General features: G+C 45.2%; 1 protein-coding gene across 4 annotated transcripts in view; it reads left to right on the top strand.

Annotated features, from left to right (window-relative positions):
* The window catches only part of B4GALT6 (beta-1,4-galactosyltransferase 6), a 71,524-nt gene that overhangs the window by 26,589 nt on the left and 18,735 nt on the right, over positions 1-26,200 (top strand). For 2 of the 4 annotated variants that reach the window (XM_006053995.4, XM_025273102.3), the window contains exons 3-4: positions 7,716-7,829; positions 23,922-24,046. In XM_006053995.4, coding sequence (XP_006054057.1) covers positions 7,716-7,829; positions 23,922-24,046 — 239 coding nt within the window. Of the gene's footprint in view, positions 1-7,715; positions 7,830-23,921; positions 24,047-26,200 lie in introns of those variants that run through there. The other 2 variants (XM_025273101.3, XM_044934851.2) reach the window with 2 other exon arrangements.

The raw sequence follows: 26,200 nt of genomic DNA, 5'->3' as shown, positions 1-26,200 counted from the left end.
CCCAGTCTAGTATTTTTGCCTGGAAAATTCCATGGACAGAGGAGCCTGGTAGTCTACAGTCCATGGGATTACAAAGATTCAGACAGGACTGAGTAACTAACACTTTCATTTTACCTACTAATAAAGGGAAAATGGAGTTTGAATAGGTAACTATGAAGCACTGCTGTGTTCATTTATATTAAGCAGCTAGTATAGTTAATACTCAGCTAGATATTGGAGATACAACATGAAGAAAAACATCCTTTCAAAACTGTGCTTTCCAACAGCATGGTCTTTCTCCCACATTGCCACATTACTTTTTCTAGGGGAAATAATATTGAAACTTTAGATCTAGAAGGACCATTAGAGATCACCTGCTTCAACCCCATTATTATACATCTGGGACAACAGAGCCCAGATGAAGTGACCAACCCAAGGCTGCACAGCTTGTAACTGGTCAACCAGGGCGAGAGCTTGTCTTCCCGACTGCTGATACTCTCTGGTTTAAGGATAAAAAGATTCTGGATCTAGTACTTGTTCTTATACCAACTAACCTGTGAATATTTAAAAGATTCTGCAAGTTCTTTATGCCCAGCTTTTTCATTTACCTTGTTTCATAGAATTATAAGACTAAAATGAAAATCTGGCATGTAGCATTCACTGTAAAAGGCAGATATTATTGTAAGTCATGTCCAACTCTTTTGCGACCCTATGGACTATAGCCTGCTAGGTTCCTCTGTCCTTGGGATCCTGGGCAAGAATCATGGAGTGGGTTGCCGTTTCCTTCTCCTGGGGATCTTCCTGACTCAGAGATTGAATCCAAATCTCCTGAATTGGCATGGGGATTCTTTACCACTGAGTCACCAGGAAAGCCCAAAAGGCAGATAGTACAATTCAAAAATAAAGGATTCCTACCTCCCCCACCTCCACCCCCCCAAAAAAGAATAAAAGATCTTCATTTTATGGAAGATCTCTAGGCTTCTGGGAGAGATGGAACTGTAAATAGCTACTTATAATTCAGTGATTTATTTCTGTGCAGGTGTGTACAGATAAAATCTGCCCAAAAGGAGACAGTGGTCAGTAAGGTGTACAAAGGACTGATTGGGCTCCAGGGAAGAGTTGAGAAATATGTATTGACTCATTGAAAATTTATCACTTAGATTAGATCTTTAAAATTCTCATCACAAGAAAAAAATATATAACTATGTGATGGATGTTAATTAATTAGCCTGGTAGTAATCATTTCACAATATATCCAAGTATCAAATCCTTATGTGGTACACCTTAAACTAATATAGTGTTATATGCCAATAAAACTAGTTAGCAAAAAGCATAATATTTAACACTTAGTGGCAAATTGTGATATTTCTAAGTACATTTGATTCCAAATAGGACTTTTTAACCATATGCCTGACATTCTGAGGCATCAAGTGTAAAGAGATTTATATAAAATTTTTGTAAAGAAATCATGTACTTTTATAATCAAATGGTACCTTGCCTTGTAGCTCATGGAGTCAGTCAAATTAAGAAAACAAAATGTATTCAGTGGGCAGTTATCAGAACAGATGACAAAGGTCACGTGCTGTTAGAGCCAGTAGGCTTGTTAGAAATAAGCCGGCACACTTCCTCATTCGGCGGGTGCATGGATGGAGGCCCTCGGACTTGGCCAGCCTGACACGGCAAGCAGTAAACAGGCCAGAGCGCTCACTGGGTTTCTGTTACCTGCTTTAAGCCGCAGGGGAAAGAAAGCCCTGGAGAGGGCTCATTTGGCCTGTTCTCCTAAGATCCAGTGAGAGCCAAGGAGGGGCTTGTCTAACAGTTTTCATTCTGGGTTCCTTTTTTTTCCGGTGTAGCTCTGAAAGGGAGGAAGAAGGCAGGGGCCCAGGTCTCACCGTGTTTTCATCCGTTCATTAGATGAAATAATGTCTGCATTTTACAGCGGTTGTGGTAGATCAGCCTCTGGAGCATCTGTCATGCGTCACCTTTTAAAGCTCCTGGGTTTTGAGCTGGGGGTGTGCTACATGGGCCTCAGCACTTTGGTAGGAATAACAGTTTTGTGGGTTTATTACATCATAGTCTCCCAGAGTTTAAATCATTGTTGGCCACATTATCAGTTGTGAAGTATTCTTTTGTAGTGAGTGTCTTCTGTTTTGTAGATGCTGTATTAGATGCTAGAAATCAAAGGCAATTTGATTTCAATTAAAAGAGATTTACAGACATATGGCAAGGGGGTGCATAGTTCTTGTATTCACATTACACTGGGATGACGTAACTGCCGCTGGATGCGTTACTGAAGGGTACAGACATTTTTATTAGCCTGACAATGAGTTGAGGTCTTGTGATCATTTATAAGGACATTGTCAAGAGTCACATGTTTTAGCTAAAAAACTTTGTATTTAAAGGATAAAATATAATGATACTGCATGTCTCTGAGGGTTTTTTTTAAATTGATTCTTTATAAACTGATAAAAGTGATCCATGGTTTCTTTCATGACAAATTCAGTCATTTTAGCCTGAAAATAAACAGTGAAAACAACCCTCCAGCCCTCCCGTTGACACGAGACTCCCCAAAGGGAGCCGTGTTAACAGTCTGTTTTGCAGAGAGGTCTGGAGAGCTTTAAACCTTTGTGACTTGGATGTGGATTTAGAGTCAGAGTCTGTGGCTAAGAGAGGGGGCCTGGGCTTTAATGACAAGGATTAATAAATTATGTATAGTAAGAAAATGCTCTTATTTAAATTTATATGACATTAAGAAATTACTTTGGGACTGTGTGTTAATACTTGTCTTCATCGGGATTATAAGAAAATGGGCCTTTGGATCACATAAAGGCAGTGGACTCCCAGGGACAAGCTTATTTATCTTTTATTTTCAGGTCCTACAAATGCACAGTACAGAGTAGATGCGTGGCTGGCATAGTTTATAGTTTGAGTCCCCAGTAAAAGGAGAAGAGTTTGTTTGTTTGTTTGTTTTTACTAGAAATCTGATCAGATCAGGTCAGATCAGATCAGTCACTCAGTCATGTCTGACTCTTTGCGATCCCATGAATTGCAGCACGCCAGGCCTCCCTGGATTTTGAGAAAAGAATCAGAACTTTATTGGACTTCCTGACACTTATTTTGAAGCTTCCCAGGTGACGCTAGTGGTAAACAACCTGCCTGCCATTGCAAGAGATGAGAGTTTGTTCCCTGGGTTGGGAAGATCTCCTGGAGAAGGAAATGGCAACCCATTCTAGAATTGTTGCCTGGAGAATCCCATGGACAGAGGAGCCTGGCGGGCTACAGTCCATGGGTCTTAGAAAGACAGACATGATTGAAGTGACTCGGCACGCACACTTATGTCATGCTTGAGTTCAGTTCAGTCGCTCAGTCGTGTCCAACTCTTTGTGACCCCATGAATTGCAGCACGCCAGGCCTCCCTGTCCATCTCCAATTCCCGGAGTTCACTCAAACTCATGTCCATTGAGTCGGTGATGCCATCTAGCCATCTCATCCTCTGTCGTCCCCTTCTCCTCCTGCCCCCAATCCATCCCAGCATCAAGGTCTTTTCCAGTGAGTCAACTCTTTGCATGAGGTGGCCAAAGTACTGGAGTTTCAGCTTTAGCATCACACCTTCCAGCGAACACCCAGGAGTGATCTCCTTCAGAATGGACTGGTTGGATCTCCTTGCAGTCCAAGGGACTCTCAAGAGTCTTCTCCAACACCACAGTTCAAAAGCATTAATTCTTTGGCGCTCAGCTTTCTTCACAGTCCAACTCTCACATCCATATGTGACCACTGGAAAAACCATAGCTTTGACTAGACAGACCTTTGTTGGCAAAGTAATGTCTCTGCTTTTGAATATGCTATCTAGTTTGGTCATAACTTTCCTTCCAAGGAGTAAGCGTCTTTTAATTTCATGGCTGCAATCACCATCTGCAGTGATTTTGGAGCCCCCCAAAATAAAGTCTGACACTGTTTCCACTGTTTCCCCATCTATTTCCCATGAAGTGATGGGACCAGATGCCATGATCTTTGTTTTCTGAATGTTGAGCTTTAAGCCAACTTTTTCACTCTCCTCTTTCACTTTCATCAAGAGGCTTTTGAGTTCCTCTTCACTTTCTGCCATAAGGGTGGTGTCATCTGCATATCTGAGGTTATTGATATTTCTCCCGGCAATCTTGATTCCAGCTTGTGCTTCTTCTAGCCCAGCGTTTCTCATGATATACTCTGCATAGAAGTTAAATAAGCAGGGTGACAATATACAGCCTTGACGTACTCCTTTTCCTATTTGGAACCAGTCTGTTGTTCCATGTCCAGTTCTAACTGTTGCTTCCTGACGTGCATACAGGTTTCTCAAGAGGCAGGTCAGGTGGTCTGGTATTCCCATCTCTTTCAGAATTTCCCACAGTTTCTTGTGATCCACACAGTCAAAGGCTTTGGCATAGTCAATAAAGCAGAAATAGATGTTTTTCTGGAACTCTCTTGCTTTTCGATGATCCAGCGGATGTTGGCAATTTGATCTCTGGTTCCTCTGCCTTTTTTAAAACCAGCTTGAACATCTGGAACTTCGTATCTTTAAATCTTTCAGGTATCTATGGATGAGACACAGATGTGGTCTCCTAGAGGGGTTTGTTTCTGTGGTTTTTGTCTGTGCCTGCGTGTATTGGCATAAAAACTGGTAATGTCCACTGAACCCCTCTGCCCTCTGTCTTAGAGGGCTTTCCTTACCAAACGCTCTTCAGGCTTCCTTGAAGAAAGGCATGAGTTGGGGAGGACTTTGTTACTGGGGCTTTCTCACTTTCTGGTGGAATAGGTCTTAGCCACTGTACTGTCACTGGGCCCTATTTGTCACGTTGAGGTTTTCTGGTAATACACTTACCTTCAAACCTGACTGACAAGTTGCCAAATTCATGAGGAGTTGCCACTTATTTATAAGGGGCTCTGGTCTGCAGGGCCCCTTCCAGCAGGTAGGCCTGAAGGGTGTGTGTCTTTGCTCCAAAGTGTCTTCCTGGCTCCCAGAGTGCATCTCCATCTACTGTATATTTTTTTTTTTTAAAGAATGTCTTCAGTTTACTTTGTTATTTATTTATTGGTCACACCTGTGGCTTGCAGCATCTTTGTTCCCTGACCAGGGATTGAACCTGGGCCCTTGGCAGTGAAAGCAAGAAATCTTAACCACTGGACCACCAGGGAATTCCCTTCATCTGTTGTATTTTGATGATGCATGAATGTTTGTTAGGTCATGACATGGACCAGAGGTATTTAGGTTTCTTTGATTCTTCTCATGTGCTTCACATTCAACTTCCAGGAGTCTGCGGTGAGAAGGTTTAACTTTTGCAGTTCAGTAAGCCTGTGAAGAGGAACTAAAAAGCCTCTTGATGAAAGTGAAAGTAGAGAGTGAAAAAGTTGGCTTAAAGCTCAACATTCAGAAAACGAAGATCATGGCATCCGGTCCCACCACTTCATGGGAAATAGATGGGGAAACAATGGAAACAGTGTCAGACTTTATTTTTTGGGGCTCCAAAATCACTGCAGATGGAGACTGCAGCCATGAAATTAAAAGACGCTTACTCCTTGGAAGGAAAGTTATGACCAACCTAGATAGCATATTCAAAAGCAGAGACATTACTTTGCCAACAAAGATTCATCTAGTCAAGGCTATGGTTTTTCCAGTGGTCACATGTGGATGTGAGAGTTGGACTGTGAAGAAGGCTGAGCGCCGAAGAATTGATGCTTTTGAACTGTCATGTTGGAGAAGACTCTTGAGAGTCCCTTGGACTGCAAGGAGATCCAACCAGTCCATTCTGAAGGAGATCAGCCCTGGGATTTCTTTGGAAGGAATGATGCTAAAGCTGAGACTCCAGTCCTTTGGCCACCTCATGCGAAGAGTTGACTCATTGGAAAAGAATCTGATGCTGGGATGGATTGGGGGCAGGAGGAGAAGGGGACGACAGAGGATGAGATGGCTGGATGGCATCACTGACTCGATGGATGTGAGTCTCAGTGAACTCCGGGAGTTGGTGATGGACAGGGAGGGCTGGTGTGCTGCGATTCATGGGGTTGCAGAGTCGGACACGACTGAGCGATTGATCTGATCTGATCTGAAGCCTGTGATTTTGACCCTCAGTCTTGTGCTTGCTGATCGCTGGTAGGCAGACCGCCCTTTTAAGTCATATGTCCGTTTTCCCTTTTCCTAACTCTCTTCTTGCTGGCCACTTCTTACAGGAATGCCTTTTTCATTAGAGCAGATTACTGAGGACTGAAGTAAAGTCTTCATCTTCTCCAAAGTGGCTGCTGGAACTTCATTTCCTGTGGGTACAGAGTTTGTGATCCAGAAGACAGACTGGTGTAATCAGCCGGTTCCATTTCTCGTCTCTTATTGACTGCGTGCTGGTCTCATTCTCTTACACCAGCTTCCTGTTGCATAGCAGGAAGCTATCAGGTCATGGTTCCCAGATTTGCATCTCAGAATTTCTCAGAACTTTGTTCCAGAAAGGGACTGAGATGTGATCTCCTTGGTTCCAAGTTAAAAAATTCCTAAGGCTCTTGATTGTTCCAGGTTGAGGGGCTCATTTCTAAAGCAGTCATTCCTAGCTGAAGTTCCTGAATATGCATATGGACTTGGGGTTGTTCTGAGCACTTTGTACACTTCTCTTTCTGAAATCTGACATGAGGCAGGTGCAGAAGAGAAACTTTTCTTCTCTTGCTTTGTGCCACCAAGCTAGTGCGTGTTGGTGCAGGATTTGAACTCAGTACTTGATCTTGGCACTCTAAACCAGTACCTCTGTGTTCCATAATTTGCTGACTCTAAAAATAATAGACCTAATGTAATAATAGCTCCAGGGTGCTCCAGAAACTGCAGCCCACGGGTTGGGTATGACTAATTTAAGACTTTTAATTGGGCTGTATTGCAGAAGTCAGTTGAGTGGGTAAATCTCAGTTTCTTAAGTGTGAGGCAGTGAGAAAACATTACTCCTACTGTCTGCTCTCTGTGGCTGCAAATGCAGCGTGCTGGGGCCATGTGGGTGTCCAGAGCACCCTGGGCTGCCTGATAGTGGAGATGATCCCCCTGGAGCACTTTCTTTATATATATATATATATATATTTATATATATATATATATATATATAGTTGTATTTTATTTTTGGCCGTGCTGGGTCTTCATTGCTGCACGTGGGCTTTCTCTAGTTGTGGCAGGCAGGGGCTACTCTCTGTTGTGGTGCACAGGCTTCTCATTGTGGTGGCTTCTTTGGCCAGGGGGTTGAGAATCTCCCTGCCAGCGGAGGGGACACCGGTTCGATCCCTGGTCGGGGAAGATCCCACATGCCACAGGGCAACTAAGCCCATGCACCACAACTGCTGAGCCCACGCTCTCACACCCCTGGTACACTTTCACCCCCCCTTTGCATCTGCCTCGGCTGGTGGAGGGATGGGAGCAGGTGTTCTCTGCTGGTGGCAAATGAGTCTGCTGTGTGTGTACACGAATGGATCCGGACGCTCCGCTCCAGCCTCGTCCCAGGGTCCCTGGGGAAATCATGCTGAGAGGTTCCTTCTGGCAGCCATGAAGGGTGAACGGGAGAGCAGTCCCGGGGGGTGTAGTTTGCTTTTCCCTAGTTCTTTCTAGATAATTGCCTTTTAAGTGCTGCTGTGGATCGCAGAGTGTAGTCTTTACACAGTGACAGCGACATATTTCATACTAGGAGCAGAGCAAAAGGCAATTTTTTGGTCGTAACTCGTTTTTTCTCTCTCTCTCTAAGATTATCCTGAAGGCAATAATTCAAGTGATTATCTTGTTCAAACAACAACATATCTTCCGGAAAACTTCACATATTCACCTTACCTCCCCTGCCCAGAAAAACTGCCTTACATGCGTAAGTTTCATCTCGTTTTCACTTCAGCTATGTGCTTGTATTATAATAACATAATAAAATTCACATGGTTTGAGGACACCACCCTCAGGTCATTATCAGGGTGCTCATTTTCATATCGTGTAGCATGTTATTTATTATATTTGACTTTTGAGGGGTGCAGAGCAATTTTTTGTAGGGGGGGAGGAGGATTGAAAAACTGAAGAAAAGCTTTTCACTTACCCAGAAATAACCTCTGTTGTGAGTTTCATGTATATTCTTAAAATTACTCTTAGAGTGATTTTAATATCTTTTATATAGATAGAAAATTAGAATATTTCAAAGGCTTTAAGAATTTATATAAGTGGTTTTAAAATTGCATTTTTTTCTGTAACTTGCTTTCTTAGTTATTTTTTTAGAACTGTCCATGTTGATACATAGAGATCTATTTACTGTCATTAACTATCGTGCAGTATGAAAAAGTGAACTGTGTGTGGATGTGCTCGGTCGTGGCCGACCCCATGGACTGTAGCCCTTCAGATTCCTCTGTCTGTGGGATTTCCCAGGCAAGAACACTGGAGTGGGTTGCCATGTCCTTCTCCAGTGGATCTTCCCAACCCCGGGATCAAACTTGCATCTCCTGTGTCTCCTGCCTTGCAGGTGGATTGTTTACCACCGAGCCACTGGGGAAGCCCACTGTATAATATATTTTTGAATAAATGTATGATATTTCACTTACCTTTCTCTCTGCTGATGAAAATTTAGTTTGTTTCTAATATTTTGGTATCACAAAGCAGCACTGTAAGGACAGCATCAGGCATTTCCTTGTGCCTAGAAGCATAATTGCTGGGCTGGCTGGCAAGGTTGCACTCCCCAGCAGCTATCCCCATTGATATCCCCAGGAGCAAGGCATGAATGCATTACTCTGATACTGATGGACTTTTAAGATTTTTGCCTTTCTTATGGATAAAACACTTTTTGCTATTATGATAAATTTAAAAAGGTATCTTGTCTAAGTGTTTACTTTCTTCATTACTAGTGGCCTTGAGTGACTTTTCCTGTGTTTGTGAGTAGTTTTGAGTTTTCTCTCCTGTGACTCAGTCACTGCTTTATTGGTTCCTTATTGGTTGGTTAGATTTTTGTGTGGATCAGTGGGAGTTCTTTATATATTCTAGTGGTGTCCTACTCTCTGCTATTTGTGTTGTAATTGGCTTGTCTTTTCATTTTGTTTATGGAGTCATTTATTTTAAAATTATGTTTCTAAGTGTATCAATCACATTAAGGCTTTCACTTTGTTTGGTCTCAAGAAAGCTTTCCTTGTTACCCAAAAGCCATACAAATACTCTCTAATTTACTTCTAACAATTTTGTTTTATATTTTTGTGTATAATGTGAGATAAGGTCAAGATACTGTATTTTAAATATGTCTTTTTTTCAAAATTATGAAGATAATGCATTATCATTAAAAAAAAAGCTCTATAATCACTCAGAAGCCATGGAGCTGTTATTTGCAATTTTTCATTGTTTGTGTCTGCAACCCCCCCCCGATTTTAAGCATACTTCATACATATAAGTTAGTATCTTGATCTTTATATAGCTAAAATTTAAGTAAACATTATTTTGAATTGCTTATTTTTAATGTCCTAAGTAAGTGTGTTTTTTATGTCTTTATATAAATTTTCTTTATTGAGGAAGTTAGCCTGGCATATTTGTAGGATATTTCAGTATATTTTTGAAGGATATTATATAACTGTAATTAAAAGTAAGAGTCACCTTTTATTATCATCTAAGGCCATGGTTCTCACACTTTAGGGTGCATCAGAATCTCTGGACAGTCTTGTAAAGTGCACATTTCTGTGCCCAGCCTTCAGAGTTTTGGTCAGTAGATGTGGAGTGGGGTCTGAGAAGTTTCATTTCTAACAAGCTGCCAGGCCATGTTGATGTTGGTGATCCTTGGGCCACAGACCCACTGATCTGGAATCGATCTTGGCTGTGATGTAGCTTGGGGAGCTTTTGTAATTCTTGGGCCCAACCCCTAAGTTTCTGATTTTTATTAATTGGATGTGAGGCCTCAGTGTTTTTTTGTGTTTTTTTTTAAATTATTTTTGGCTGTGCTGGGTTTTTGTTGCTGTGAGGGCTTTTCTCCAGTCGCGGTGAGCGGGGGCTACTCTAGCTGCAGAGCTTAGGCTTCTCGTGGCGGTGGCTTCTCTTGCTGCAGAGCGCAGGCTCTGGGGTGCACGGGCTTCAGTAGTTGCGGCTCCTGGGCTCTAGAGCACAGGCTCAGTAGTTGTGGCTCACGGGCTTAGTTGCCTCTCTACACGCAGGGTCTTCCTGGACCAGGGATCGAACTTGTGTCCCCTGCAGTGGCAAGTGGATCCTTTACTACTGAGCCATTGGGGAAGCCTGGTGCCTCAGTATTCTGCTTTTTTAATCTCAGTTGATTCTAGTATTGTAACCTCCTTTGCTGCTGCTGCTGCTGTTAAGTCGCTTCAGTTGTTTCCGACTCTGTGCAACCCCATAGACGGCAGCCCACCAGACTCCCCTGTCCCTGGGATTCTTCAGGCAAGAACACTGGAGTGGGGTGCCATTTCCTTCTCCAATGCATGAAAGTGAAAAGTGAAAGTGAAGTCGCTCAGTCGTGTCCGACTCTTAGCGACCCCATGGACTGCAGCCCACCAGACTCCTCCATCCATGGGATTTTCCAGGCAAGAGTACTGGAGTGGGGTGCCATTGCCTTCTCCAGTAACCGCCTTTACTGTCCCATAATAGGGACTGAAGCTGTGGTTTTTATGCCTGTATGTTTGTCAACTTTGTCATTGCAGTTTAGGCCTTCTAAAAATGAATGTTTCTGTCTGTGCAGTGCTGAAACTACTGGGTGATGCTCTGTTGAAATATTGATTACAATAATTTCATTTTCATAATTTGCATATTCAGGGGTTGAGAGTTTTAGGAAGTCTTTCTGTTCTTGGTTTAGCTGCCACTTTCTTTATTAGTGCTTTGTGGGTGCTAATTGAAGTCTTGTTTCGGAGCATCTGCTGGCCAGGCCATCCTGTCTCCCGTGCTCTCCCCGCCCTGTCCCCCAGCCCCATAACTCTGAATGCTCCTGTCATGGGCTTGAAAGATGGCCTCACGGCTGCCCTCCCTGCCTTTCGCAGAATGTCTTGGTGCTCCTGCTTCTTCCCTCTGCTTCCATCAGTCTTACATTCTTTTGAAGAAGAGGATCACATCAAAAATTGTCCAACCACCTTTTCACAGAAGGACTCCTCAGGGCTCTGCCGGCTTTGGGTCCAGCTCCAATCCCTTGTGCAGTTAGCTGCGGCCAGCATGATGGGATGTTTAATAGAAATATGGTCACATGCAGAAGCTCCTGAGGAGGGGGCCACAGGCACAGACACCACACTGAGGCTTCTGCCAAGAGGGCTGGTGTGAGCCACCGTGCAGACCCCCTCACTAGCTGTGTGACCGCTACACAGTCGAGCCTGTTTGCTTGTCTGTAAAATCTGGAATCATATGTCAACTTCGTGAGGATAAAGAGAAGCACAGCACCTGAAGCTTGGTGGTTGTTAATTTGCTATTCCCTCTCCTTTTCCTCATTTCCTTGAATGATGGAGCCAGATTTTACAATGATCAGGGGAGTAAGAAACCTAGGAGAAATGTGTAGAGTGGAGGCATTTATTTTTACTTATCTATGCATCCTTAAATTTTTTTTTTAATTAGCAGATTTTTTTCCCATCAATGACAGAGAAAATAAAATAAAATACCTAATTATAAAAATCTTGTCATAATGTCACACAGAGTGATTGAATTCCATACCTCCTTGTCATAATGTCACACAGAGTGATTGAATTCCATACCTCCCCAAATAATAGTAAAGGAGAAGTAACGTTGCTCAGTCGTGTCCGACTCTTTGCGACCCCACAGACTGTAGCCTACCAGGCTCCTCTGTCCATGGGATTTTCCAGGCAAGAGTACTGGAGTGGGGTGCCATTTCCTTCTCCAGAGGATCTTCCTGACCCAGGGATCAAACCCGGGTCTCCTGCATTGTAGGCAGACGCTTTACCGTCTGAGCCACCAGGGAAGCCTCGTTAAGGAGAGGCTGTGTCAAAAGATGATCTACTTAGATGAAAACCATTCACGTAGGAATGATACTGAATTTCCCTTCACTGAAAATAAGGTTAGGGCTTAAAATTGGTGTTTGATTATCTGGCTGTAATGTTTTTGATTTTTCTGGCACTTGATTACCCTAAAGGTAAAGAGTGAACTTCTCCAGTTGGAATTCACTTATAGTTGACTGCATGGGTTTCAGCATTTATTTCACATTCAGTCAATTACATTATGAAATCTATTTTAGATATTATTTATACAATATGAACGAATCCTTCTTTACTGTTAGGGTTTATAGATTCTCTAGAGGGCAAATCCACTTTCAGCTTTATTAAATTTGCGGGAGACTCTCCGTACTCACCTGAAGAGGGAAATGGCCACACACACCAGTGCTCTTGCCTGGAGAATCCCATGGACAGAGGGGAGCCTGGCAGGCTACAGTCCTTGCGGTCACAGAGTCAGACACGACTGAGCGCCTGAGCAAGGACTTCGTATTAATAATATTCACTTTATCTGGAGCTGAAAAATAATGCTTAGTATGGATGTTTTGATTTTTCTGTGTGAGGTTAGTGATGGAAGATGTCAGCTGTGCACTCTGCATTAAAATGAAGACAGACTTACCTGTGGATTTCCTGTTATTCAATTCCTATTCAAAGACAGTGCCTCTATAGTGACCCCTTAATGCATTTCGTCCTAGCGTTTTTGGAATAGTTGCCTTTGTGGTTTAACGTTGATAGTTTCTATGGTTGCTAGCCTTAGGACCACAACAAAAGCCACAAGGACTTTTTGAGATGAGTTTAAATAGTTCAAATGAAAAATCAGCAGAGAGGGAAAAGATAAGCAAATAAACTTCAGACAAGCTCGAGTAATGCTTACGGTAACAAACCGTCATGCCTGTGTTTATCGAAGACAAAAGCCATGGGAGCCGTTGCAGAGTCATGAGCCGCCTGCAGCAGGGCCTCTATTGTTCAGGGGGGCTGGTGGGGAGAAGCACGGCTGAGTACGTGCCTGCCAGCTGAGCAGGCAACACACCCAGAGAAAGGGTTGTGACAAAAGGGAGACAGCAGTTGCTTCTGTAAGGAAAGAAAGACTTCAGAGAGAGGGGGCATGCTGAAAGTGGGTCTCGCAGGATGGTTTAGTAGATAGCTGAAGGGGCAGTTTGCAGGCACAGGAGGCTCTGTATCTTGAGAGTGGGGAGTGGTCGGCTATGACTGGGGTGGGTGTGTTGTGGGACGTGTAGGAGGTGAGGCTGCACAGCAAGGTGAAATAGTCATAGTGTCAGTCACTCAGTCGTGTCTGACTCTTCACGACACCATGGACTGTAGCCTGCCAGGCTCCTCTGTCCATGGAATTCTCCAGGCAAGAATACTGGAGTGGATAGCCATTCCCTTCTCCAGGGGATCTTCCCAACCCAGGGTCTTCTGCATTGCAGGCAGATTCTTTACCATCTGAGCCACTGTGTTAAGGACTCACCAGTCTGAGGGCTGCCTGGGTCCCATGAATCACTGGGCATCCATGAGGTGGGCGTTGGGGGAGCGGAGCCCTGAGCGTGTGTGCAGAGGGTTGACTTCCAGCCAGGGGTGCATCTCTAAAGGTGCATGGTTTTCCAAGAATCCAGGGACAGAAAAGGGTAAAACAAAGCGGGAAACACCACTTTGGGAAATGTAACCTTTACCTGCTTTTAGTAGATACATGGTGGGGCTAGGACAGGACTTCAGAAAGATACTTCAGATGAGCAGTTGAGAATGAATAAGAGTGGGGAAGTACCAGGGTCTGGAAGAGCCACATGGAGCTCCCGCACGGCCTGGAGGAGCAGCTGGGGTGCGTGCCGGGCAGTGGTGCTGAAGAGAGGAGATACGCTTTTGGTCCCATGTGGTGACCCACTGAAAGATCAGGGTTGATTCTAGGTTTTGGCTCGGTGGCGGTTAACTGAAAGGCGGATTGCAGGATAAACCTCACACTTGGGAGAACAGGGAAGTGCATGAGTTCGGTGTTGGGCTTGTTCTGTTGAAGGCTCAGGAGACTTTGTTTGGGGTCTGAATTTTTTCAGAGAGATCTGGGCTGGAGGTGGTAGCAAGTGAGCCTGGAAGAAGGCTGCATATGAGTGGGCCCTTGGAGAGCATCAGAGCCCGAGGGTCAGCAAAGAGGGGAAAGAAGCCAGGGACGGGGGGGTCAGGGGATGTGTCCCGAAGGACAAGGAGAGGGCTCTGCCTTGTCCCATATCTCAGAGCAGTAAAGGGAGTGTCTGTGAGAGGCTGTTGAACTGGGTACGTCTTACACTCACAGGACCACAGTCAGCATGATTTCAGTGGGGTGGTGACATGAGAAGCCAGGTATCCTGTCCTGAGAAGGCCAGGTATCCTGACCCAGAAGCGTGTAAAAACGAGTTGGTTTAAAACAAAGAAGTTCAGGGCTTCCCTGGCTGTCCAGTGGTTAGAACTCAGCGCTTCCATGCAGCGGGGTTCAAGTTCAACCCCTGGTCAGGGAACTAAGATCCTTACACGCCTCAGGTCACGACCAAAAAGAAGTTTTGTGGGAAAGGGAAGGAGACTGGGGGGAAGGAGTCTGTGGATGAGGTGGTGTTAAGGGAAGAATGATTTAGGAAGAGATGGACTTAAGTGAGTTTTAAGCGCTGCGGGGGAGGACGCTGTGGACAGACTTGAGATGCGAGTGAAGGGAGGAGAAGGGAGGTGTCCAGGGAGCCCGGATCCTGGAGAAAGTGACAGGCAGAATGTGCTCTGTGGAAGAGCTGGTAGGGACTAGTAGGAACACCGCCTCCTCCAAGCAAGAGTGAGACCCATTTGGAGATGAGGGGGAGAAAAGTCGAGGGGGCTCAGCCCTGTTGCGTCTATGTTCCCAAGAGAGTAGAGACCACATGCATATGAGGGGGGCGGCCACGAAGGACCGGGCAGCTTGAACTGTGAGAAGTAAACATTTAAAAAGTAGTTGTAGGGAATGCAAAGTGGAGTCAATAAATCATACATTAAAAGGTGCTGACTTACCTGTTAGCCAAGAGAGCCCTCCCCCCACAGGGGTGGTCAGAAGCTACAGATAATGTGCCTAGTTTCTGTAGGAAGCTTATTCTGTTTAAGGCAATCAATTGGGTACTGTTACCTCAATGATGAGTTTAATCTGTGTGCTTACTTGATTTTCTAGGGGGAAGAATTTGAGTGGTATTTTTCGGGTGATGAATTTGAGCATGGGAAATTGTTGATCAGATGTGGCAGGTCAGGAAGGGAGGGAAAATAACAGTGTCTGTGAGTGTCTGGGTGTGTCTTAGTCTGTTTGGGCTGCTAAAGCAAAAATACCATAGACTGGGTGACTTAAACAGCAGGTATTTATTTCTTGCAGTTTTGGTGGTTGGACATCTGAGTTCAGGGTGTCGGCAGGTTTGATATCTGATGAGAGCCTGATTGCTGGTTCATCGATGGCTCACTTGTTGCTTGTCGTCATGTGGTGGAAGGGGTGAGGGGTCTCTTCTATAAGGGCACTAATCCCATTCACGAGGGCCTCATCCTCATGATGTAATCACTCCCCAAAGGCCCCGCCTCCTAACACCGTCACATTTGGGGTTAGGATTTTGCCTTGTGAATTTGGAGGGGGGGACCACAAACATTCAGCCCATTTCTCCACAGTTGTGCTGTGATTGGGTGAAACTCATGGAGCTGTGTTGCTCCAGGTGTGGTCCAGAGATGGTCAATGTGTGCCAGAAGCAGTGAGGAGGAGGGTTAAAAATGCAGGCCTCTAAGCCAGCAGTCCCCAGCCTTTTTGGCACCAGAGGCCGGTTTTGTGGAAGACAGTTTTTCCATGGGATGGTGGGGGGATGGTTTCAGGATGATTCAAGTGCACTACATTTATTGTGCACTTATTTCCATTATTACATCATTACATCAGCTCCACCTCAGATCTTCAGGCATTAGATCCCAGAGGTTGGGGACCCCTACTCTAAGCCAAAGCTCAGAGCCATAAAGAAAGGTTTCTGGGTTGCCAACCACAGGATGTAACTTGATTTGGTTAAAGAGGAAAGTGAATCCATAAAGAGATATCAGGCAGCCCCAGAAAACCTGGGTGGCTGCAGAGTTCGGTTCAGAAGCTGAACAGCCAGAGCAAGGCCCAGACCACTCTGGGAAGCATCTCCCGCCACCACTTGGCTGGGATCGCAGCTTCTGCTACGCCTGCGTGGGTCTGGGGACCAGAAGTGCCACTCCTGGGGCCCCTGACACCACAAGCTTCTGCTGTCACTGCCACATCTGCTTCAGCGTCACCATCAGGTGCGTCTCATCACTTGACTGCTTCTCTCTGCTGAGAGGTTGGGAGAGAGGTTCTAGCTTCTTCCTCTGGGAGGCAGGACTCAACAGTGGGCAGTTGTGCAAGCCCTGAAATGTGTTGACGTGTAAAGCTGGCTGCCCACAAACGTGACCCACTCACTGACACAGGAACTGAGAATGGGCCCGAGACCTTCTTTCTCAACAGGCGGCTGGTGGTCCTTAGCCACTCCACCAAAATTAGCTACTGCTTTTTTAGGAGACTGGGGAGACAGAAAAAATGGGGAGACAGCAGAGAGAACTTAGAGCTAGGACTGGCTGGCTGTCACCACTGACGCTGCCAGGCATTCTAGCTGACGGTGGGGCTCAGGGTGTGAATTCAGAGTTGGGTGTTGCCAGGAGGATGTCCAGGGAAGGAGGTGAATGTCAGTGAACGTGGCTGCATTTTGGAAGGTAGTTTGGCTAAAAGCCAGAAACTTCAAAGGAGGTAAATTTATGAAAAAAGAAAGTAGTGATTTTTTATGAAGTGTAGGTATAAATCTGCAGTGTACTTTCTTATTTGCCTCACCCCAACCTTGTGGATCTCAGAAAGCAAGCAATGAGCACGGTTTGAGAAGAATAGTGTTTCACTTAAAATGAAGAGTTGGGGTGATAGTCTAAAAAAGACATTGAAGAACAGTATATGGGAAACTTCTCAGCCAGTGTAGGAGATGTGGGTTTGATCCTTAGGTTGGGAAGATCCCCTGGAGGAAGAAATGGCTACCCACTCCAGTGTTCTTGCCTGGGAAAGCCCAAGGACAGAGGAGCCTGGTGGGCTACCGTCCAGGGGGTCTCAGAGAGTCGGATATGACTGAAGGACTAACACTTTCACTCTGCTGTTCTCTGTGGTGATTATACCAGTTGACATTCCCACCAATAGTGTTGCAGGGTGGAACACTTTCATGAGTGAAACCTGGAGGGGCACCCAGTATGTAAGGAGATGAGAGTAGCCTTGGTGGGTACCGTGGGAGGAGGGACTTGGGGTCCCACCACAGGCTCACCTGTGAGGTTCTTTCCATCGAGGGTAGTTTGGAAACCGTGTCACCATGTGCTCACCTGCGCTGTGCCTCTTCCTGGCCACTCTCTATAACATGTCCCTTTTCCTTCACTTTCTGTACACAGGAATAAGTTTTTTTTGTTTTTTTTCTGATACCACGTGTTGAGTAGCTGGGGCTGGTGTATGAAGTTAATAATAGGCAGATTATGACCTGTTTGAATAAAGGGGCACAAGCCCCTGACAGGTGGTTGGCGGGGAGCTCCTTCAGCATCTGAGCTTCTGCTCTGGGGAAGTGGGACCCACAGGATTGTTTTGATTCAAGGTGCCGTTTCAATACGCTTCACACAGGAAGCAGTCACAAGGTTTATTACTCACGGATCCCAGAAACTGGCAGGGGCACAGAGAGCTGGTGGAAGGGCGGTCTGCCGTCCCCGGAGGTAGAGAGCAGGTACCAGGGATCTGTTGCTGATAAGGTGGTTGGGGCAGAGGTCACTGGGTTTTCTTGTCCTTAGTTCTAAGTGGTTGTTGTTAAAGGGGCCTCTGGAAAAGCAAAGTGGGAGCTTTTTGGCAGGAATCCCAAACTCAACCCCTTATCTGAATGTCCAGACTCAGGATGTGAGCAGGGTTATCATACCATGAAATGCCGAGGCAGCAGCTCAGGAAAACAAAGGTTGTTTTTCTCATCACAATTGATCCCGTGATGCCTCAGCATTATTAATCTTCAGGGCAGATCACAGACACTGTGTGAATGGTGGAGATATTAAAGGCCATTGGCAAGGGTGTTGGTCCCCCAGCACACAAAGCAGAAATGCCATTGGCAGTATCAATAGACAAATGCCAGTTTGCAGTCCCGTCTGTAGCCACCCACTCCATTATTTGGAGTCCAGCCAAAAAAATAAAGCCCTTGGATAACGTTAGGGTAGGTATTTGATTTTAAAAACTCAGGCGAGATTGTGGAATACTAGTACCTGTTGGGCCATCTTTTGAACGTTTGTCTAAAGTTTGTGTGGAATTACTGACGTACACACAGAGGGGGTGTGTGTGTACGCACACACCTTCTTCCCGGGCCAGTGAGTGTGCCGTGTGTGCTGAAGAATCTCACTGCCGCTGCTGCCGCCTGAAGGCTGGGCTCTGTGCGGTGTGCTCGGCCGGGGCGGCTCACAGGTTTGCTGTATGACGTGTTGTTTTGTGCCCAGAGCGGTGGCACCTTGAGTCACCTCAGTCCCTTTGAGGGAGGTAGCTGACCTACTCCCAGTGTAATGGCATGAATGTCTCAGGCTTTGACATGAGGGGGCAGAAAAAGAATTGAGAGGTTCTGTTCAGTGATGTGGGTGTTCCCAGGGAGACTGAAGGGCCCTGGTATGAAAACTGGGGTGCAGGGAAGTGGAGGGAAGGAGGAGAATTCAGGGGTCCTCCCCAGGTGGCTGCCCTGTGAGACCCAAGATGGCTGTGCCGTGAGACCCAAGATGGCGGGGATTATACTCCTTGGGACCAGGTCTGGGTCCTAGGACTCCATGAATCCATACCTGTGCCAGGAAAGGGTCGGGGTAGATGGCCACCACCAGGAGGTTGTTAAGAAAGACGGTTTCAGTAGTGACATCTGTTGTCCTACTTGTTATGCCTCATAACAGGGTACCCTTCACTTCAGTTCCAGGGAAGCAATGAAGTTTGGCCTCCAGTGTCAATGAGAACATCCCACTGGATAATTAGAGAACAGGTGATCATCCCCCAGAGGAAGGGACAAGTTCAGGGACCTGCAGGGTCCCTAGGGCAGGGGTCTTGGTGGCTGTCACTCTCGGAGCTCAGGTGTGGGATCCTGGGTTCTGCTTCTGGGGGTAGCACGGCAAGACGTGACAGCAGCATCCTCCGGGATGGGACCACCGTCTCCTGAAGAGCACCTGGACAGAGGCATCTAACTTGTGTCCAGCTGTCCCGAGGTTAAGTCACCAGGGACCTGGATCTCCGGAGCTCATCTCATGAGGGAGGCCGAGCTGCTTGCTTCTGTCTCTATAGGCTTGGAAGGGTCACTTTCTCCATAAACAGAGCCCAGAACCAGTTCCAAAGATTTCTAAGAGACAATTGGTGACCTTCTCCCTCTCCCTTTGAATGAATTTTCCTAAAAAAGAAAACAAAAACAAACCCTTGCATTTCTATCATGGGATAGCTAGGTGTCTCCGCTCCTCACTCACACTGGCCATCGCTGGACGTTTTGGTATATGCTGCATAGTAACAAGGAATGCCTGGGGCAGAGGTCACCTCTTCCCCAACTCCTGTGCTGCCACCTCCCATTCCATGGGCTCCCAGTTGACCACCAAGAGGTCGGGACCCACCTCGACCAGTGCAGCATTAACAGACACATTTGGGAAAGCTCCAGGCAGTGAGTACATAGCCTTCATAACTTGCTATGTGCATATGCCACCAGTAATGCCCAGACCATGAGGATCTTACAAGCTTCCAGTAGTTTTTTTTTAGTATTTATTTATTTGACTGTGCCGGGTGTTAGTTGCAGCGTGTGGGATCTAGTTCCCTGACCAGGGATTGAACCCAGATCCTCTATACAATGGGAGCATGGAGTCTTAGCCACCCAACCACCAGGGAAGTCCCTCTAGTAGTTTTTTCAGCTCCTCTGGGGGCTTGGGAGGAGCTGGTGCCCAGGGCTTGGGGCCCCTCTTTCAACAACGAATGATGCACTTGCCTCCTGGGTGCCATGAAGGCCCTGGTAGAGCTGCCCCCCCCCAAGGGTTAGAGCAGCTCTCCAAGCTCAGCATCCAGTCCTGACCCAACACAGGGGGCCCTGTAGCTGGCCTCCCCGCTCTGGCTCCAGGGAACTCTCCTTGGCTCCTACAGCCTCAAAGCCCATGCCTCCACCCCTGCCCAGAGACAGAGAGGCAGAGCCCTACCATCCAGCACCCAGACTTCCACAGGTGATTGTAGCCGATCACCTCCACAGCCAACGCCAGGTGGGGTCTCATTCAGAGAATAAAGGGAAGCAGAGGTGCTTCAGCCTGGGGGCTGCTGGCCAGGCTCTGCGGGGGAAGCTGACCCGGCACAGCACCAGCAGTTCGGCACGGGTAGGGGGCTTCTCTGCCAGGCCCGGCATCAGCGACACACAGCAACTCAGAGCTCCGGAGCCGACCTCCAACCAGCAGTGGATCCTTCCCCAAGAGACTGAACAACCTGGAGGAGGAAGTTACAGAGCTGTTTGCAGCTCCTAGGCATCTAGGAGTATGGGGCCCCAACCATACCCACCATCCGATCCTCCTTCTCAAGTGTATTGAGCAGCTGGAGCTGGTGTATTAATAACACGCAGATGATGACCTGCTGAATGAGGGGGCACCCGCTACCCATACTGGTTGGCAGGTGGCTCCCTTAGCATCCGAGCTCCCACTTGGGGGATGTAGAGCCCGGGGGTCATTTTGATGGAAGGTGCAGTTTCAGTACACCACAAGAAGGAAGTAGAGTCTCAAGATTTACTCACAGATTCCAGAGGGGGCCAGGGAGGTGGGGGGCGCCCTCCGCCCCAGGTCACCAGCCAGCGGATGGGGAGCGGGACAACACACACCTGTCACTTACAAGGTGCTTGGGGTGGAGGCTTAACTCTGAGTGTTTATCTGAGAAGCTTCCCCAGGAAAAGCAGAGTAGGCGCTTGAGTGATGGGCATCCTGCACTCAAGTTCTTATCTAAATGTCCAGACTCCGGGTGTGAGCAGGGTTATCACACTGTGAAACGCACAGGCAGCGACTCGGAAAGAAATGGCTGTGTTTTCAGAGAAACAGAGGTTGGTTTTTCTCATCAACCCACCCCACCCCACCTCCACTAATCAGTGTTTATTTTTCCTTCTCTCTTTCTGATCACACCTTTGCTGTTCCCAGTGGTGGTGGTGTCTGTCCTGGAGCCTGTCCCCCACCCCTTCATCCCCACCCCCAAGTAGTGAGGTTGCTTTTACTCCTGGCATGACAACCTCCTGCCACTGGGTCATGTTTGGCCTTCAGCCTGTAAGATATTAAGATTTCAGAGCAAAGAGCAATAAGCACATAGAAAAGATGCTGAGGGTCTCTGAGGAATGTGAATGGGGGGGCTGCTGGGGGGAGGAAGGTGAACTTCAGGTGCCTCAGACATCAGAGATTGTTAAGTGATGGGCACTGGAGCCCCCTCCCCCATTGAGGAGAAAGATATAAGGCCCACCTTTTAACTTGCTGGCAGATGTGTGTTCAAAATGAAAATTAAACTACAAATGATGCTGGAGCAAACTGCTAACAATAATGATGATTGCAGCTGTTGAAGCTATAAAGCTGGGCAAAAGGCAAAAAAATTGGTTTAACAGTGCATAAAGAATACCAACTTCAGTTCCTTATATGAACTGCTTATTTAGTCTAATTACTATCATTTGGGGAATCATGCATACCAAGAAATGCATCAGATTTACTTGTGTGAATTTTATCTGATTACAGTTATAGATTCTGTTTCTGTCAGCTGAGTCATGCGAGTCTATGCTCACGTCGACTGGTGGATCTTACGTTTGATCTGTCCTTTCTCTGCAAGTTCATAGATTAGGTAAATCTGACCTTTCTAAGATTAGCTACTTTGCATATCTTGTCACAGGAAAGGGTGGGTAGTTGGTTATAAAAGACAGCACAGGTTAGAGGAACAGACACGAGAAGATTTCAGATTTTTTCCTGGCTTACTCTATGTAGCAAAGCCATTTGCATTTTGAAATACTTCTCTCTAGTATGCCTGCCAATGCAGGAGATGCAAGAGATGCTGTTTCAGTCCCTGGGTGGGGAAGATCCCCTGGAGTAGGAAATAGCAATTCACTCCAGTATCTTGCCTGGAAAATCCCGTGGACAGAGGAGCCTGGTGGACTGTAGTCCATGGGGTTGCATAGAATCAGACATGACTGAGAATGCACACAACAAAATGAAACAAGTAATGCCTAAGTGCTTAATGGTAGTGACTATGTTCCTGCCTAGTTAGAATGAGGAGGGAGATGGGAAGATGGGCGGCTGTGAAATCTTACAGAATAGAAAGTAGCAGGAGGAAAGGAAAGGGGGTCTCTTGAAGAGCGACCGAGTGTTTTTCAGTTGTCCCTTGGTATCTGAGGGGCATTGGATCAAGGGCCAAAGTATGAGGATGCTCAAGTCCTTCCCTTACTCTGTCGGCCCTCCACATTAGGTTCTGCATTCACAGATTTCAGCCAACCTCATGGATACAGAGGGCTGGCGGACTGCATGTGTGGAATCATGGCCACTGAGCTCAGATACCTTGAAATAGGAAGCCTCAATATTTGTTGGTTTGCGTTTTATGAGACAAGGAGGTGAAAGAACATAGTCGTTAGTCCTTAGTTCTTGTTTGTTTTTTTTTTTAAGTTTATTTTTTGTAGCTTTTTATTTTGTATTGGGGGTATAGCTGATTAACAGTGTTGTGATAATTTCAGATGGACAGCAGAGGGACTCAGCCATTCATGCATGGTTGCCGGGGGAAGGATGGAGGGAAAGAACAGTTAGGGAGTTTGGGATGGACATGTACACACTGCTGTATTTAAAATGGATAACCAACAAGGACCTACCATATAGCACAGGGAACTCTGTTCAGTATTATGTGGCAGTTTGGATGGGAGGGAAATTTGGGGAAGAATAGATATATGTATACATCCATAGTTCTTGGTTGGTATTGATTGAGTTAATGGAAATGGTTTTCCATGCAAGAGTCATTCCTTTTTCCATGATATATGTTAGAAAAACTATTAGTAAAACAGCTCCAGGATATCATTTATTTGTTAACTTGAAGAGAGAGTGCCTAGCAGACCAGGAACATCTTAGAAGTTTATAGTTTTCATTTTGCATGTCAAGGTAATGCATGGTAGGTGCTCAAAATAAATTTGTTGAATTGTGTTTGCAGATTCTCTCTTAAGAAATGTCAGTAATCTGGATGAGAGTAGTAACAGCTAAATTTCCTGCCTGTGTGCCTTGTGCCCAGCATCTCATGGGGTATGACCACAGTGGGAGGCAGATCGCTTTTTACAAATGAGGAAACTGAGGCACAAAGAGGTTAGGTAATTTCCCTAAGACATAGAAGCTAGGATTCAGCTCCCAAACTAACTGCTTAATTAACTCTTATATACTGGGCGTTCATGTCTTCTGTTGATTATGTTGAAATTAAAAATGGTTTCTAAATAGTTGAATAAATTGAAATGATAAGCTATACTGTCATGACTGCAAACATTTACTAAAGAATACTATAATATTCATCATATTCAATTCAATTCAATTCAGTTCAGTCACTCAGTCGTGTCCGACTCTTTGCGACCCCATGAATTGCAGCACGCCAGGTCTCCCTGTCCATCATCAACACCCGGAGTTCTCTTGGACTCATGTCCATCGAGTCAGTGATGCCATCCAGCCATCTCATCCTCTGTCGTCCCCTTCTCCTCCTGCCCCCAATCCCTCCCAGCATCAGAGTCTTTTCCAATGAGTCAACTCTTCAAAAGTAAAAAGCTTAAGTGCTTTGGTTTTCTTTGGCTGATTTGCCAAAGATAGTAGGGTAACCGTATGATTTATCATCCACAGTAACACTGAAAGGTGGTATTAACAATTAAATGGTGAAAACAGGACTAAAGGGTACTATGCCAGCAAGTACGCTATGCCAGCGCACTGCTGATTGTTGTTTGTCTGACTTCATATTAAAATGGTTCTTCACCTTTTTGACCTTCTAGGGGGATTCCTCAATGTCAATGTAAGTGAAGTCAGTTTTGATGAAATTCATCAGCTCTTCTCCAAGGATTTAGATATTGAGCCAGGAGGTCACTGGAGACCTAAAGACTGTAAACCCAGGTGGAAGGTGAGGTCCATTTTTTCATAAATTATGTGACTGTTACTGTGCATTCGAGAAAAGTGTTTTCAATTCAGAATATATAGTGAAATCCCTTTGTCTTGATAAATCAAGACAATTTTGTGTTTAGTGTTTAAGTATTGACAGTTCAAATGTGGGTTAGTTGTGTTCCCTGTGAAGATGAGCTACACTTGTGCTTATGCAAATACCAGGCTCCTGTGTTCAGTCTCTCAAAGATCCTGCTGATAAGTTCCTCACTTGAGACTGGCTTGGGAAACAAATGCTTGCTCTGTTCTGTTTGGAAGAGAGGCAGTGATTTCTTTGCCTCCCACTGCTGCCCCTGATGGTTACTGACACCTGCAGGCGTATCCCCACCGAGGCCTGGAGCCGGTGGTGTCCAGTTGGGTCTAGCATTGGGGTTCCTGAGTCCCAGGATTCTAAAGAGGCTGCTTGGCGGTCACTGCAGGACACACAAAACAACTTTGTGCCCTTTTCCGCCTCTATTTCAGAAAGCAGAGTGTAAGCTTTTCATCTTTTTGATATGTCAAAATCCTACTTTTAATGTTGTGTTTGAAAAACTGTGAGGGAGTCAGCCTGCCCCTGCTGCTTAAAAAAAAAAAAAAGAAAACTGTGGTTTAAGTCAGAATTGCTCTCAACACTGTGAAACTGGGTAACAAGTGCATGCCCATGTGATGTTGTTATGTTTGAATAGAAAGTAGCATTTATGCAATTCAAGTGAAAACTGCATATGATTAAATCAGATGTATGATTAAATTGGATGTTATATCCTGAAGGGTTGTGATGTAGCCTTAATCTGGGAACATTTTTCAGTTCTTCTTTTAAATATTAGTATTTTGGTAAAATATTTCTCCTTTGGTACCAAAAAACGATAATCACTCCTGAAGGAGAGTTGTATGCTGTTAGGCTTTTGATGAAAGCTGTCTGACTTAACTGGCCTTGAATCCTTTGTGTTTGGGGGTGTTGGGGATCTGTATAATTCATGTTGGTTTCCCTAATGTAGACACCAGTCTCTTGTGTAAGGTAAGCACTAAACCCAGCTTTGCTGAGTTGAGTTTATGAGACAGATAAATGCCTTGTTATAAATTATTAAATAATTTTTTTTCCTCAAAAAGTTGTAAAACTGCTGAAATGGATTCCAGTACGAATGTTGGCAATACATTCTGTTTTACAGTTGCCTTAAGCTGTTTTCCAGAGCAGATTCAGATAATAAATTAATTTCATGATTGATTTTATCACGTTTGTATATAAAATATGGCCCAGTTTACATAATAACTACTTTTTAAAATGTCCTGGGCAAAATAAATTATTTTTCTTATTTGGGTGATGAGTATGTATGTTGAATGCTAATGGAAGAAGTGTCCTCAATCACAGAGGCCGTGGGAAAGCGTGGAGGTTGGTCCTCAGATGTGTTAATGCAGGTGTGCATTGTGTGGTATCACAGGATGACTTGGGGTCAGAAGAATTGAGTATTTTGTCCTATCTCTAGTGGTCTATATCAGATGTTGCTTTTTAAAGTGTTTTAGGGTTTGTTTTTTTCTCATTTTCTGGGAGAGAGGTATGTATCACACATAGGTAGCTCCTACTTACAGATTTTAGTAAACTCCAGTGGATGGGTAGATAACACTATTGAAAGTGGAGTTTCAGGAGCCAGCTAATTCAGGGTTCTAAAAATTAGCTTATTTTTGTTCAAGAACTATATGGCACTGTTGCTCTTATTAGAGTTATGTCTAGTCTCAGCTTCTGAGCTATGCAGCTCAAGGTATGGGAGGAAATCTGGTGATAGCTCAGAGATGACTTGTACTTGCCATTTTTCATCAAATAACCTTCCCCCCAAACCCACCCCCGTTTACATTCTGATAATGTCCCAGTTTAATCTTGGAACTGAGGTGAGAGAGAAGACGCAACTAGATTTATGTGAAACATCTGCTGCCAAGTTGATTCTTAATACTTGAGGATCTTTTATTTTTTTTTTAAAGAAAACAACTAAGTTGTCTTTAAAAAAAAAAAAAAAAAAAAAAGCAAAACTCAGTTTGTTGATGGCCAGTTAATTGGAACTGAGATCTGCTAAAACTAGTAATTTCAGCAATTCCTAGGTATTCTGAACACCACAGGTCCCCACTGAAGGTTTAGCACAGGACAGAT

The sequence above is a fragment of the Bubalus bubalis genome, chromosome 22 (assembly GCF_019923935.1).
Source record: "Bubalus bubalis isolate 160015118507 breed Murrah chromosome 22, NDDB_SH_1, whole genome shotgun sequence".
In the NCBI taxonomy this organism is placed as follows: domain Eukaryota; kingdom Metazoa; phylum Chordata; class Mammalia; order Artiodactyla; family Bovidae; genus Bubalus; species Bubalus bubalis.
This window is presented reverse-complemented; position numbering and strand designations above follow the sequence as displayed.